Here is a 15,266-nt window from a genome sequence, read left to right as displayed (position 1 = left end):
GGGTCACAGAGAAGTATTATTTATTAAGAGCTGCTCATTCCAGGGTTTAAGTTCACCGATGATGCCACGGAAGCTGGAATGACAGTCTTTTTGAGGGCAGGCTTCAGATCCCAACCTCTGTCACAGCAGGGCCCAGGCCCAGCGGGATGAAATTCACCAGGAAGAGATGCGTCCCTCCTTCCCTTCACCCAGGCCCCCGCCCCGCACCTTTCCTCGCATCTCTCCGCACAGCCTGTACAGAGATGCTCATAGCGGTCATTCCAGTTGGCGCCCCGCTTCCCAGCCCTGGTCAAGGAGAAGACATCCATCTTGGTCCCCTTGGCTCCCCCAGGCCCTTGGGATGTGACAGTGTGTGACCAGAATTCAGGGTTTATTTGCTTTGCTATTTGGCCAAGCCCTGGAATGAATTTGCCCCCCACAGGGACCCTTTGGGGTCTAGCTGGTCAGGGACCCTGGGACACAGGAGAAGCCCCTTCTGGGGTCCCTGAGAGCTGTCAGATGCTTATCTGGTGGGAACATGGTTTTTCTTATTTATACTGTCTTGGGAGAGGGGTTGAAATGCTGGATCATGGGAAGGGCTGTTTTACCCTCTGTACTTGAAGTGGTCCCCCTGCTTTTAGGTCCTGACTCACCATGCAGGGTAATAAGGACCTTGTTGTTGGATGGACTCCTTTGGTCAAATCCAGGAGACACTGGAATGTTGGAGGACTCCTGAGGTGTGGGTACACACCTAGCCTGAGGTCCCCATCCCAGATCCTGTCCACTGAGGAGCTGTCACCCACATCCTATCCCCTGTCCCAGGCAGGAGGCCTCCCAGGAGGTGGGAAGCAGCAGCCTGGTGAGAGCAGACACTACAGACCCTGGCCCTCCCAGGCCACCTCAGGCATGTGACCTCAGAACCCATTCCCAGTGTCCACTTCTGGTCTAGAGGTTACTGAAACATAGAGATTCCTTGAAGAGTGGCTCAGTCCTGGGTCACTCCCTCCTGTCCCCTTCTAGGAACAGTCCCGGGGTAGATGGCAAACCAGCCTGTCCATGCCAGTCTGGGCAGAATGCAGGAAGGTACACTGCTTCTCCCAGGCCCATAGGGTCCTTCGGGATCCCAAGGGCTGCGTCATCCCTGCCCTTCAGTCTCCACATGGACCACAAGCAGGCTATGTAGTAGAAAAACCAGGGCTTGGAGTCAGAAAGACCTGGATTCAAATCCTGGCTGTATCATTTCCAAGCTGTGTAAGCTTGGGCTACATCTCTGAGCCTCAGTGTCTTTATCAAATAACATCACTTCCTTTACACGTTATCGTGTGGACTAAATAATGCTGAGCCAGGGCCCAAACAGAAAGTCCTTTGCAGATGACACCCAGTGTAATTGTCTGGAGTCACTTTGCCCTCATTCTCAGACATAGGATAATGGGGCTTCCTCGATTACACCAGTGGAAGCAGATGGAAGGTACCTCTGTACCTGAGTGACCTGCCACTGAGATTCAGGAGCCCTACAGTTGTCAGTTCTACCTTCTTCACCTCAGGCGAAGAGGTGGGTGAGCAGGTTACTGGACGCCACTTTTTCTTGGCTGAACCCCTTGGGCTGGGCTTTCCATAGCCCTTAAGACATATGTGACCCTCAGATGCTGTCCTGCTGTGGCCAAATGCTCCTAGGGCTCAGAGGAGAGGAGTGTGGGATAGTCATGGCTAAAGGTTTTATTCCAAAAGGCCAACCTGGTTAAGGCCACGGCTCTTAGGCATCATGCTCTGAACTCAAAGTAGGAATCTCTCCTCTGCCGCTCCTGCGAGGGGACCCTCTTCCCCGACGGGAACATCTGGTAGGTCCTCAGGTTCTCGGGGGATATTCTTAAAAGGTGCCACTTGTTCTTCGGGCTCAGAGGAGGCCTGGGGGCAAGGATGGAGTCAGTGTTATGCAGTGTGCCAGGGAGGGAGGGTGGAAATGCCCAACCACAGTTCCACCTGGCCATTTCTCAGCCTATGCCAACCCTGACCCTGCTGGCTGCTCATCAGCTTAACATCTGCACTTGACATAACTTATACTTGCACAACAGTAGAGTGGTTAAGAGTGAGGACATGGATGTCAGACACACCTGGGATGGGTTCTGGCCCAACACCTGCTAGAAGTGTACACATGTCAAATGAACTGATGTTGGTACCTCCCTCTTAGCTTTGTTTTGAGAAGTAAATGATGTAATGCATAAAAAAGCACTTAACATTGCACAAGGAGAAGACACTCAACAAATGTTCTAAGAAATGATGATGGTGATGATGGTGATGGTGATGATGGTGATGGTGGTGGTGATGGTGATGGTGATAGTGATGATGATGATGGTGATGTGTTGGTGATGATGGTGATGGTAATTGTTGTGATGATGATGATGGTGATGGTGACGGTGATGGTGATGTCGTGATGATGGTGATGGTGGTGATGGTGATGGTACTTGTGGTGGTGGTGGTGATGATGGTGATGTAGTGATGGTCATGATGGCAATGAAACCCATGGAAGGGCAGGAACTTGCCCCAGGCCACAGAGGAAATCAAGGAAAGGGCTGACTGCAGGCACTGACCCTCTTACTCCCAATCACCTGGTTGGCCCTCTGTATTGGGCATAAAGCCATCAGCAGCAGCACAGGCTGCCAAGCAGTTTGGAGAAGAAACAAAGCTGGGGTGTCCTGGGGTCCCCACAGTGTGGGAGGTGCAGATCTTGCCCAAAGTGGTTTCAAGCAGAGCTCTGACCCCAGGAAAAGCCTCACACTGTCTTCAGGTTGAGATTGACTTACAACCACCCCGAGGGGTGGATATGGTTAACCCAGGCTCCTAGAGTTGACATCAGGAGACCTGGGTTCTTCCAGGTTTTACCTCCAACAAGACCTGCCACCTGGCACAAATTTCTGAGCCTATCACAAGCCTCAGTTTTCCTATTTATAAAATGGGCTCATCTATCTTGCAGAGAGAAACCTATATTGGCAATTAAATCTTTTTTTAAAAAAATCATTAAACTCTATGGAAAGAGTTGCTGCTTTATCAATAATGATGATGGCAAGGCTCAGGGCTTGAGGCAAGCAAGGAGTTAGCATGGAGTTGGAAACCCAAGATCTGTCTACTGACCTCCTGATTCCCCCTACCTTGACAGCATAGACTTCTGATCTCCCTGCCTGGGCATCAGGAGGGAAAGTGAGGAAACTATGTGCCTAATCATCTTGTAGGGCAGAGCTGGCCTTCCCTGGGGAAAAAAGCTCTTCCAGATAAAAGCAGTGAGGTGCAGGCATTGAGGAACTTTCATATTTTGTCATACAGATGGTTGGACTTTGAAAGCTATTTTCAAGTCCCTAAGAGAACATTTTCCAAGTCTGGCTGGGGTCAGGGGTACCAACTCCCTGCTGTGTGTAGTGTCCTCCACATCCACCAGAGGGCAGCAGCTCCTTGCTGCTCAGAGCAGCTGCACCCGAGTTTGGACTAGCGTAGTTGCAAAGCTGCCATTGCAAGGGAAGAAGGCTACAGATTCAGCCTAGCAAAAATTATGGGGTTTGCTCCCAAACTCCCAGTGCACCTGGCTAAGAAAACGCTTTTCCTGATTCAGCCCATTCAGGTTCTGGCATCCTGAGGCTTCTGGAACCCTGACCCCCTTGCTCTGTAACTGTCAGCCTTCAGGGCAAAGGCTCTTCAGGGCAAGGTCTTAACTCATTTCTCAGTCTGGGTGACTGCATGCCTGGCTGAAGGCAGGTGCCCCGTGGACATGTGTTTTGTTAAATGTATGGATGGAGGGAGGGCAAGCACTCACAGGTCGGTGGGGATGGGGTACCGCTCCCACTCCTTCACAGGCAGCACAAAGTAGGGGACCTGGGGCACCAGGCCTGTCTTGTCTCGATAGTACTCTCGATGCTGCTGTGCCAGCTGCAGTTGACCAAGGAAGAGGTGACAGGTTGTTAGTGTGCAGGAGTGACCTTGGGCACCTGCAATCCCTGCCTGGCTGTCCCTGAGCAGGAGTGGTGTCTGTCTCCCCTAATGCCCCCAGAGGAGTCCCATCTGGGTGCTCTCTCTGGGCCTGGCTTCTCCTGTCTGATGGGGATAAGGACATGGGCCACCTCAGCTTTGCTATGGAGAGTAAATGAGATAAGTCGCCAGCCAAGGTAGGTATGTGAGGCCCAGCTCAGCAGTGGCTCTCCATATTTGTTTCTCCCTTTCCCTCCCTCCTGGACAGAACATGCTCTGATGACAGCCACGGTGGAGAGCAAAGGCCTTCCCAGGCCCACTGAGATGGTCCCACAGCACCTCCGATTCTGACAGCATCGACCAGGTCCTCTCCCAGGAGCTCCCTGGGCACCCATGTCCTTGATCTGGCTGGAGGGATGTTTGCCAGAAAGTGAGGGAGAGATTCCCAGGAACAAGCAGAGAATGAGCCCTGGCCCCCATGGAGGTAGCGGAGCGCCTGTGGCCCACTGAGACATGTCTGTACCAAAGCCAGAGGGCAGGACCAGGACACAGGAGTGTGGGCAGGTCTCCTCCATTTGTCTCTTCCATTGAGGGCAGTTAGGGTCTAGTCTGGGGCTGAGGTGGACTTGGGGCACATCCTCAGAGGACTGTGGAGCAGGAGGTGTCAGGTGGGCACTTGGTTCCATGTGAGAACCGACTTGGGGCTGGAGCTGGGTGGGGACTTAGTGGGCCGTTTGTGCATGTGTGGTTCATCCTGGGGGTGAATTTCGGCCTTTTACTTAGGCAGGAGATAAGCAAGGGTCCACAGGGCCGAGAGGCCACAGGGCAGAGGTAAAGGTGGGAACATTCCCAAAGGCTCCAGCTCTCCCAGTGTTGGAGGAGCAGGGACAAGAGTCACCAGAGCCCCTGGGTGAGGGGAGATCAGAGAAGCAGAGTCCTGAGTACTCTCCCTGCTGCCCCCAGTCAAACCCACCGGGTGCCCTGCTGGCTCAGGGGCTCTGTAATAGCAAACAAGGTACTGTGGGGTGAGAGGTCTCCCCTGGCCCCTGCCCACCTGATAGAAGCGGGTGAGTTCAGTGGAGCGGTCGCTGTCCAGATTGAAACGGGTGTAGCTGGGCCTGGACAGCCAGCGGCCCCAGTTGCTCCTCATGAGGTTGGGGTTTGGGGAGAAGATGGTCGGGAAGTGGCCGCCTCTGCGAAAGGGACCCTGGCCCTCCATGGCTGCATTGCGGTGGTCCTGGAAGTACTTGAGAGTGGTGGTGCCATAGGTGGAGCCAAAGGAGAAGGCCACGCCGGGAACATGGCCTTTGTACCTGCAACAGCAGAGGGAAGGGAGGGAGAGGTCAGGGAAGGGCTCCAGGGCCACCTCCACAAGATGCCCTTAAAAACTGGGGGTGGGGCCAGTGGGCCCCATGGGTCACCTCTGAGGCTTCTTACTGCGCACTGCCCACCCAGCTCAGGGCCCTGGGGGAAGGACAAGTGAAAGAGATTGTGGACCTCGTCCCCCCCCCCCAGCCCTCTAGGATGGCCACACCTCCAGACCAGAGGCTCACACAGGGGCCAGACACCAGAGCTTCCTCCTGACTCCTCTGCAAGGCTGCAGGCAAATTGCTCTCCCTCGATGGCCCCCTTCAGGGCTGGGCTGGAGAGGCTGAGGTCTCCTGTAGCTCTGAGCTTCTGCAGTTATTTCATCAAGAGGCAGCAAGAATACAAGAAGATGGTGGGGGCAAAGCAAGGACATGTGTTGAGTGTCTGAGGCCTAGGTTTAGAAAGCTGCAGCCTCTCCCCGAGCAAGTCGACCTCACAAGGTGCCACTCAGGCAGCCTGCGGAGTTGGACCAGGGTCCTAGAGCTCTGAGAGCTTCCTAAGGAGCTCCATCCCTGTCTTAACCACAGAGGCCAGTGAGACAGACTGGAGACTACTGAGCAGGGACCCTTTGGGGACACACAAAGCACAAGCACACAGTACATTCAAAGCCCAGGATAAGCGAGACACACAGAAAGCCAGAGCCTTGTTTTGGCAAAACAAGGGGAGAACTGGTGACTTCCAAAAATCATGAGCATCCAACTTGGTGTGAAGACAGAGATCAAAGCTTCCCCAGTGAGCATAGCCAAGGGCTTGCCTTCCCTCCTCACTCTCTGAATCCTGGCCCTGCCCTGTGATGCCACTTAAATGGTTCTTGATGGAGTCACCAGTGGCCTCCCTGCAGCACTGGCTGACCTCTCTCTTCTTGAAACATCGCTCTTGGTAGTTTTCATATCCTCTCACTTGCCCTGCTGGTTTTCACCTACATCTCTGCCCTGTTCCTTCTCAGTCTCCTCATTTTTTTCCCCCTCTGCTCTGTCCTCTGGACCACAGAGTCTCCCTAAGGGGTGCCGTGCGTGCTGTGGCCTTAACCTTCACCTGTGTGCAGATGGCCCCTGGTCTACGCCTCCAGTCCAGGAGTTCCCTCCACGCTTCAGACTCTCATAGACAGTTGCATACAAAACACCCTTGGGTATCCCGCGGGCATCATCTCCCATCCCCACCTTCCCCAACAGTCTAGTGTATCTCATTGAACAGCACCCCCAGAGGAAAGCCCGTCCCCATCCAGCCCTGCTGACTCGTGCTGGGGTTCAGTGTCAGCCTCACCCCCCAGTATCAGCTTTCACTCTTTTATCTCATTTCTCAAGTGGGTCAGAACGCGGGGAATGAAAGATGTGCTGGCCATCGGGTGCTGCCAAACCCCAACAAAGAGGTAATAAAGCGACAGAGTGAAAACTGAAGAAAGACTATCGGCAACATTCTGTAAGGAAAAGAGCATGACCCAAGGATATCAAAGGGGCCAAGTGGTCATTCAGGTATAAAGGCAGCTGTCTGTCCTTGCCCAGCATGAGAGAGCTCAGGGGATAAAGCACCCCAGCCTCTCCAGGAAAGCAGTGCTCAGTGGCATGAGCCTGCCAACGAAGAGGCGATGCAAAAGAAAAAGCAGTAATGCAGAAACTGTTAGAATGACTGGTGGTGCGCTTCAAGTCTTTAAGTGCAGAACCAGGACGGGCAAGTAGGTGAAGGCTGGTTGCAGAACAAAATACAAATGTTGTAAAACCTGGCAAAGTAAAAACCAGTTTAAACAACAAAAATTGGGGAGTGGGGGAATGCACTTACTAGGGATTTCTAAAGCAGAGTCCACCCATGGCATTTAAAACTGAAACATGTAGTTAGACACACGCACAACATACTGACTCTAACCCCCTTATATTCTCTCTCTCTCATCTTTTATGAACTAATATCTCCTGTGATGAATTAGCATTTATCTAAAATCTAGCTATTTTTCCATTTTATGTCAGTATCTTTCTCTTCAGTTAATTCTATCTAGTAAGATTAAATGTCATGCTTTTCACGCTAAAGTGCCCCCTCATTCAGTATGATCATATTTTTGTAAAACTGCTTTGTCTATCTTCCTGGCATCACCCATCCATCTCGTCTTTTATCTGACTATACACGGAAAGAGACCTGGATTGAAGTTCACCAAATGCTGACTCTGGCGTATTCTAGGTGTGGATTGAGGGGGTGGGGGTGGGGTTGCTTTCTTCTTTGTACAGGTACCTTTTTTATAAAGGGTCCGATGGTGTGAAGAGTTACTTTATTGGGGACCTACTGTGTGCTGGCACAATGCTGGGTATACAGGGGATTGCAAAGGACCACATCGCTCAGCCCTCCTTCCCCGAGCCTACCCCCTCACTCAGCATTTATTGGGCCCCAGGGGTTGTGTGCAGGGGCTGCACTGGTCGTCAATGCTCTAATGCTATTAAAGGGGGGAAAGCCTATTCACCCGGGGGAGGGTTGGAGCTCCAGGAAGGGGTTCCATTGGGTGAGGCTGTGAGGAGAACTTCAGTGTGGAGGGGGACAGACTGAGGTCTGGCTCTCTTCCCCTGTTCATCTTCTGGGTGCTGGTGTTACCCAGAGTTTCTCTTCTCTTTTCAGAGACCCACTCCCTCCAGGGGGCCTCATCTATGTCAGACTTTCATCCCCAAATTCACCCAGATCTGTGTATCCTGCTGGCTAAGGCCCACACACCCAGCCGCCCACAAAGGGCTCACCCACAGACTCCACACTCAGAACCACTGACACTAGCCCGCCCCTCCTTCTGGATATCCTGTCCTGGTTAAGGCCACCCCATCCCCCAGATTCCACCAGCATGCACCAGAAACCAGGAATCACCCTGCTGTCCTCCACATCCAACTTCCCCCCAGGTCTTGCTTGTGCTCCTCCCATGGTGGCTTTCCCACTGCCCTCCATCCCCTTGCTACAAACTTTCCTCTACGCTCTCCTGGACAGCATGGAATCTCCTGGCTACTGTCCTAGACCAAGTCTCATCCCTGCGGGCCTGTCATCCACACCAACGCCAGAGCGACTTTCTCACACACAGCAGGTCGCTGAGGCTCCCCTCTCTGGCATCACTTCCCCACAGGTGCCCTGTGCCCAGGAGTGTTACTCTCATCTCTGGGGCCCCTCCTGCTCTCGAAGCCTCCAAGCCTTCACATACATTTCCTCACCTGGAGTGCCTGGCTCCTCCGCCCTCGGGGCACTTCCCACTCAGTCACAGGGCTCTCTGCCACCTTCCCTGACCGCACACCCGCTACCAGTATCTCTGCTTCACAGCAGGTGTGTCGTCCATCCCTACAGATCCACCGCAGTTCACTTCCTCTGCTAATCTGTGCTCTCCTCTATCCCCAGCATCTACACAGCACCTGACACGTGCCAAGTGTTCAATAAATATTGACTGGAGGGGGCAGAAGTCCAGAAACCCCAGGGCACCACGTCCTGGAACGCAGTTTTCAAAGGGGCTTGGCTCTGTCACAAAGCGTCCCACCCACAGCGGCATTTGCGCTCCTCAAAGAAAGTAGCTATAGAAATGTGACTGTTCCGTGCTGCTTCTCGCCACCCCCAGGCTCTCTGCCTCTCCTCCCCTGCTCCCAGTGCCTCTGAAAGCACGGTATTTGCATTCCAATAGAAGAGCCCCCTCCCCCACAGGCCTCAGCTTCCACTAGATTCCCCACCCCTGCAGAACCTGCTGCTGGGAGGGGCGCGTGTGCTCTCACGTGCAAATGTTCACTTTTATTTAGCACTCAGGGGGCATCCCTTGGCTACCTAGGTCTTTGTCTTTTTGAGGATATTTTTTCCATTGCTTTTCAGAGGGAGTGGGAGGGAGGGGGAGAGAGAAAGAGAGGAACATCAATGGGAGAGAGACACATCAATTGGTTACCTCCCTCATGCACCGAGGATCCAGCCTGCATCCAAGGTATGCACCTTTGGTCAAAATCGAACCCTGGACCCTCCTGTCCCTAGGCTGGCACTCTAACCACTGAACCAAACCAGCCAGGACAGGTCTGTGTCTTTTGCGTGCTCTTGCATTTGTGTGCCTTGAGCAGTTCCATTGGAGGGCCTTTCAAAGGCCTGTTTTGTTGGTCATGTAGCAGGTCAGTGTGGAGAGGAACAGGGGAATTTCAGGTCTCATGATGGGGCGTCAAACGGTCCCCGCGGTGCCACCACACCTCCTCCTTGACCCCTTCAATGTTCCCGCGTGCCTCACCTACCTGCACACCACACAAGCCAGGAGACAGTGCTCAGCTGGCCCCAGGGCAATGACACACGTGCGTCCTAAAGTCCACTGCGGTTACTGCTGACAGGGAGAGGTCCCTGCTTGCCTCTTAATAGCACAAGTTGGCCCCATAGCTAACATGAAAATTAATTACCATGAGCCATTGGGGATCCCATGAGCAGCCTTATTAATTAATTAACTTGTTACTATTTAGTGTGTCCTCATTGCACATGTGCCCTCTTCTCCACAGCACTTCCTGCAGATCCTTCCCCTAAGCAAAACCTTCCAGGGCTCCCCATTGCCTATGAAACTAAAAACAAAACGGGCCAGGCGCTCAAGGCCCTGCCTGACACGAGCCTCTTCAAAATGTCTTTCCAGTCTCGACGTCCACTTTCACGCCGCAGCTTTTCCACCCCAGCCACACCGGCCACTTGTTGTTGTGGGCGTCTCTCCCGCCGGCACCCCCACCCCGTGCTTTCCGCAGGCCATCCCTCTTTCTAGAAGACCCTGCTCTCCTCCTCTGCCCACACTGGGATCTCATCCATCCTTCAAGGAGCATTTCAAATACCGACTTTTCGTGGAACCTCTTCTGACCCACCCAGTGACCATGCCTGTCCCCTCTGCGGAGCTGTCTTCGCTCTTCGCGCCTCTCTTACATCTCAGTTCCCACTCTGCTGTGTGGTAATTACCTGGGCCCTTAGCATATTCTTTCCTTCTGAACCCTAAATTCCGTGGGGAGAGGGCTGTGTTCTGCGCATGTCTCCATCCCTAGCATGCCTGGCACTCAGTAGATGGCACTGAAATATCTGTTGAATTGAACTGACAAATGGGGGCACATTTTTAAAGGCTGGTGAATCTTCTGGAGAGGAGGGTGCCCGTTACAAAGCGCAGGTCTCCAGGGCCCGTGACCCGTTTTTAGGAAGGCTCCCTAATTCCTCGGGCTGCTTGAGGGGCATTGGTTACCTATCTGGACACACAGGGTCTCCTACATTCTCCTGAGCAGAGAGACCTTGTTTCATGCCCCAGGTGCACCGGCCTGTCTTCAGGGCTGCACATCCAGTGCCAGAGTCTGGACTGAAATGAAAGGGGCCCCGGACACACAGCTGCCGAATCCGCCCTCCCCTCACCTGGCCCTCACGTCTCAGCAGGAGAGGTGAGATCAGGCCTGAAGAAATTGGCCGGATCGGGCAGGGGTGTGCTAGGGGCGGTTTGTATCGGCTTATACTGGCTCAGGAGAGCCAGTCAGTCAATTTTCAGCATTTTTGCAAACCTGTTGTTAAACGAGCCGGTATTAAAAATTAAATTATATAAAGTTACAGTTAAAGAAATTATATTAAAAACAAAAGTAATAAATACTCAAAGCTCATCACTTCCTAGTTATTTTATGTATTTCACTACTGCCGTGTTCTTGGGGTGATTTCTGTCGATTGCATCTGTATGGTGGGATTTTCGTGTGGTGCCCTGTTGCTGTGACTCTCTTCCCAACTCTGTGTTCAGTGACATCATATTGATGGCTTAAAATCAGCTGTGGCAGGAGTATTTATAGCACAGATATGAGTAAATGCTACAAATCAAGGCTTTTTCTCCCCAGAGAGCTGGTTGTTAAACATTTACCAGCACAGCACTGGTTTGCCTGTCTGTTGTATGGGAATTCCGGGGAAGGGGGCACAGCCACCTTGTGGGACCATCCTCTTGAAAATGACCAGTGTGGAAAGCACTGATTTCAGGGCACGGAGGCCCCTGAGGTCCAGGAACAGCTCAGTGGCAGACATGGACACAGCTGCCACTCCAGGCAGATGGAGGGAGGGGCTGGGGTGCAAGTCCTCCCACTCTCCCTCCTGGGCAGGGGCTGTGGGCACCAGGAGCAGAAACGGTCTGGGCATGAATGAATGCACAATGGCAGGTCAAGTGTTTACACCGAGATTCTGGGGAGGTGTGGTGGGAGACAGAGCAAGGGAATAGATATCACCCAGATCTGATCTGCAAGCAGGAGGCACAGAGTGTCACTAGGCCAGTCTCATCCCTTAAAAGGCTTTACAGCCCCAGGGACTCTGACCCAAGTGTTCTCCGCTCACTGCCAGGATGGTACACAGGCCAGACAGTGGCAAGGTACTTGAGGGCTGTGCCACCCAGAGCGTCAGGGACAAGAAGGAACATACTGGCCAACTAGTCTGAAGACTAGCATCCTGTTCCCCATGGTACCAAGAATCAGGCCTTGAACACTGCAGGGATCTAACTAAGGATAATAGTTAATAATTGGAGGGATTGAGGGAGAAGGTGCTGAAGTCACAAAGACCTGACTGGGCAACTAGCTGAATGACCTTAAGCAAATTGCTCATTTCTCTCCCAGGTTGTTGTGAAGGGTTATTTTAAAAGTTTGTAAAGAACCCAGCACAGTACCTACCACATAGTAGGTGGTCATAAATGGGGGCTCACGGTGCTGCTACAAGGTATCAGGGACCTGGTTCCAGCCCAGCTCTTCCATCACCAGCCTGGGGCTCAGGCAAGTCCCCCCCCCACCCACCCAGGACCTCAGTGATGGCATTTGAAATAGGAGAGGGCTAGGTTACACAATCTCTGGGGTCCTTACTACTGAGGATATTCTCTGCCTCTGTGAATAAAACTGGTAAGGGAGGTGATCTGAGTGCAGAAGAAACTGAAAATCCTGCGATTAATGTCTGAAAGACACACAAAAATAATAATTATCCAAGTGTGGAGGGACTCTTGGGTTCTTTCATTAAGTTAACAAAATTACCAGTGAGGTAGCATTTGGAAAGATAAGACAACTCAATTCAACCCTCATTGATGGGAATTTTTAGGGAGACCATACCCTTCCCAGCAAGATCCAGCCGAGAAAGCAGCAGAACCAGGCTCAGCTGCTCACACTAGCCCAGTACAGGCTTGGAGCCTCATTTATGATTCACTTGTTATCACAATTTCTAGATCAATCACAGGACAGAGTGCTCAAGGGAACTGCAGACAAGTGTTGTGGACAGAAAAGCATCCTGGGATTGCTTGTGAAACAATCGCTCCACCCCATCTCCCACCCCCACACAGACCTAAACAGAGTGGGGGAACCATGGGGGACTAAGTTCTAACTGGATACTTTAGGGGGGGCTTAAGGAAAAAATATATCAATGTATAAAATCAAACTTCATAATAAACACCCAGAATGTGGTACAAGCACCACTATCCAAGGCTGCAAAGATGGATTTGAACTAAATTTCATGTACTCACCCCAAACTGGGAACCCCTCAAGGGCAGCCCCCACCCTCTTTTTGTCTTAATACAACACCTGGCATATCCCACACACTCGACACATCTTTATCAAATGAATGCCTAAATGAATGAAAGAATTACTAAGAAACTATGACCTGGTACATCAGCTTTGTCTGATGGGAACCCAAGTGGCTTCTGAGCTCTCCAAGGTCCTGCCCACAAGTGGGCTGATCAAAACTGCGGTACCAGCCCCTCGTTACTGCACTACCTCTGTGCGCAGAAATGGTTTTAACATCATAGCCCCTCAAATGTCTTGCTTGTCCTGCTGCAAAAAGACCTAAACTTCATACCAAGTATAGTGTGAGGTCTTGTGTTCATTTTTCAGTCTGTTCAGTTCGCGGGGGAGAGCATGTTGTTTTCACCCACATGAAGACCTGCCTGCAGAACCCTCAAGACATTAATTTCATTCATTCATTTGTTCATTCATTCATTCGATACAGATGTGCTGCCGCTGTGCAGGTGGCTACTCAGAACCCAGCCCCTGCCCTCAGTGTCCCTGATGACTGGTAGGAGAGAGAAGACAATCTTACAGCCAGGGAGGAGGCTGGGGTGGAAGTCTCAGGTACTTTGGGAGAAAGGACAGGAAGGAAACAATCAGACTTGCATCTTGGATGTTTGGAGTTTGAGAACATCCAGAGAAAGACAAGGCAGCCCTGGGGCCTGGGAAGCTTTCAAAGCCAGCGCACTGCGAGGATGGAGCGCGCCCGGTGGGCCACCAGCCCAGAAGCCGGGGGGCAGCGCTCACTCCCGGGCATTGCTGCTGCCAGCTCTGTCCTGGCGGGTTCTCCGACCCCCCTCAGGCGCCCACCCAGTCGCCTTCACTTCTTCAAACGACAGACACTGATGGTGCACGAGCCTTGGGCGACGGAACTGTGCTGGGGGCTGAAGAGCCTGCTCACTTGCCGGGGATTCCTCACCTTCTCGCTCCTGCCTGGACGTCTCCAAACACCAGCCCAAAGGGTGTCGCCCTCGCTTCCCCCTTACCAGGCCCCCATCCACTGGAGGTCCCCTTAGCCCGGCCTGGGTGTATTCGGTGCCCCTGGGGACTGGCTTCCTACCAAGCGGGGTGTGGAGAGCCCCCCGCCCGGGCACCCACCACCCGCCCCGGGAGACCTCGGAGCCCTGCGAGAAACAGGCACCTCGGGCTCCTTTAAACCCCAAGGCGGGGGGCGGAGCTTCGACGACCAAGGATGGTTTTTGCGGAGGGGGGAGGGAGAGGTGCCCCGCGGCTCTGACCCGCAGGGTCGGCCCCGGGCGACAGCCTTACCCGGGCATGAGGGCAGGGGGCACGTAGGCGGCATTGAACTCCGTCAGCAGGGTGCCCGCGCTGCGGGAGGCCATGGTGGGTGCCCCGCGTTCTCGCGCTTTCCGCCGGAGGGTCAACAGCCCTGGTCACCCGGCAACCGCGCGCCTGGCAACGCGGGCGGGCAGCGCAGCCTCGGGGAGCCCGGCCCGCGCCCCGCGGAGTCCCCTTCCCGCGGCGGCCCCGAGGGGGCGCCCGGAGAGTGCTCCGTTCTCCACGTGCTCCCCTGGGCGACCCCCGCATCGCCGCTCCCACCCAAGCTCCGCTTTCACATCCGAGAATGGGCCCATCAATCGAGGTCGCTTCGTGGTTTGGTGACGCTCAGATGCGGGACTCGCGGGGCCCGGCCGGACGCCCTGGCTTTGGAGGAGACGCAGAAAGCAGCAGCCCCATCGCGGCTCAAATCTCGGAGCCTGAGTGGCGCGGGGGCCCCAAGGCTGCCCGCTGCGCCCCAATTCACCAAAGGGTTTTTTTTTTTTCATTTACCTCTTGTCTCTTCCCGGGGCTTCTCACCTGGTCTTGCCCCTCAAAGTGCTCCACACGAGTAGTTTACAAAGGACAAGAGGCGGATGGTGACAAGGTCGCGGTGTGTGATTTTCATCTGTCACCAATTCTGTGACTCGGTCTGGCCCAGATCTACAGGGTTGGCGGGTTTGCCCAGACAGCAAACCTTTGGAAGGCCGCCCTGGGGGTGCCTCCTTCTCAACTGCCTGGTGCCCCCACATCCGATTTCTCCGGTGACCCTCAGGCCAGGCCTGGGCTCTGTGGGGGGCAGGGAGAAGCCTGGGGTGAGGGTATGGTCGCAGCCTCCAGAGCACCGTGCTGTTTGGAACTTGGACCCAGATCTGCTTTCCCGGGGGCCCTGGGGGAGCCCTGGCACCAGTCGGAACGCCCCGCAGCTTACCCTTGCCCTTCACAGCCTCATCTGCCAGAGAAGTGTTACCTTCAATTTGACTCTGTAAATGGCACCTGATGAAGACCACAGACACTAATGAGCTCACAGGCCGCTCTCGCAACCAGAAGGCTTTTCTGACAGATAATGATGGAATTGGGGGGAGCCGCCGGCTTCCAGGAGGTGCAAGAAGCAGGAAAACGAGGTCTGGGGAGAAGGGACTGAAGGGGAATGAGTGGTTGCGAACGAGGTGGGAGGAGCCTTCACCCAGCCTTCGC

The 15,266-nt window shown here is 53.7% G+C and overlaps 1 protein-coding gene across 1 annotated transcript; it reads right to left on the bottom strand.

Moving 5' to 3' along the window:
• Positions 1–4: 4 nt before the first annotated feature.
• On the bottom strand, positions 5–14,256 carry CIMIP2C (ciliary microtubule inner protein 2C). The gene is made up of 4 exons (XM_081156700.1): positions 14,061–14,256; positions 4,988–5,246; positions 3,782–3,894; positions 5–1,884 (listed from the first exon to the last, which is right to left on the bottom strand). The coding sequence occupies exons 1-4, from the start codon at positions 14,132–14,134 to the stop codon at positions 1,740–1,742; spliced, it is 591 nt and encodes a 196-aa protein (XP_081012826.1). The 5' UTR covers positions 14,135–14,256; the 3' UTR covers positions 5–1,739.
• Positions 14,257–15,266: the final 1,010 nt, after the last annotated feature.

Source organism: Miniopterus schreibersii (assembly GCF_964146895.1).
Source record: "Miniopterus schreibersii genome assembly, chromosome: 13".
Taxonomy (NCBI): domain Eukaryota; kingdom Metazoa; phylum Chordata; class Mammalia; order Chiroptera; family Miniopteridae; genus Miniopterus; species Miniopterus schreibersii.
The sequence above is the reverse complement of the archived record's forward strand: the minus strand, read 5'-3'. Positions and strand labels throughout refer to the sequence as shown.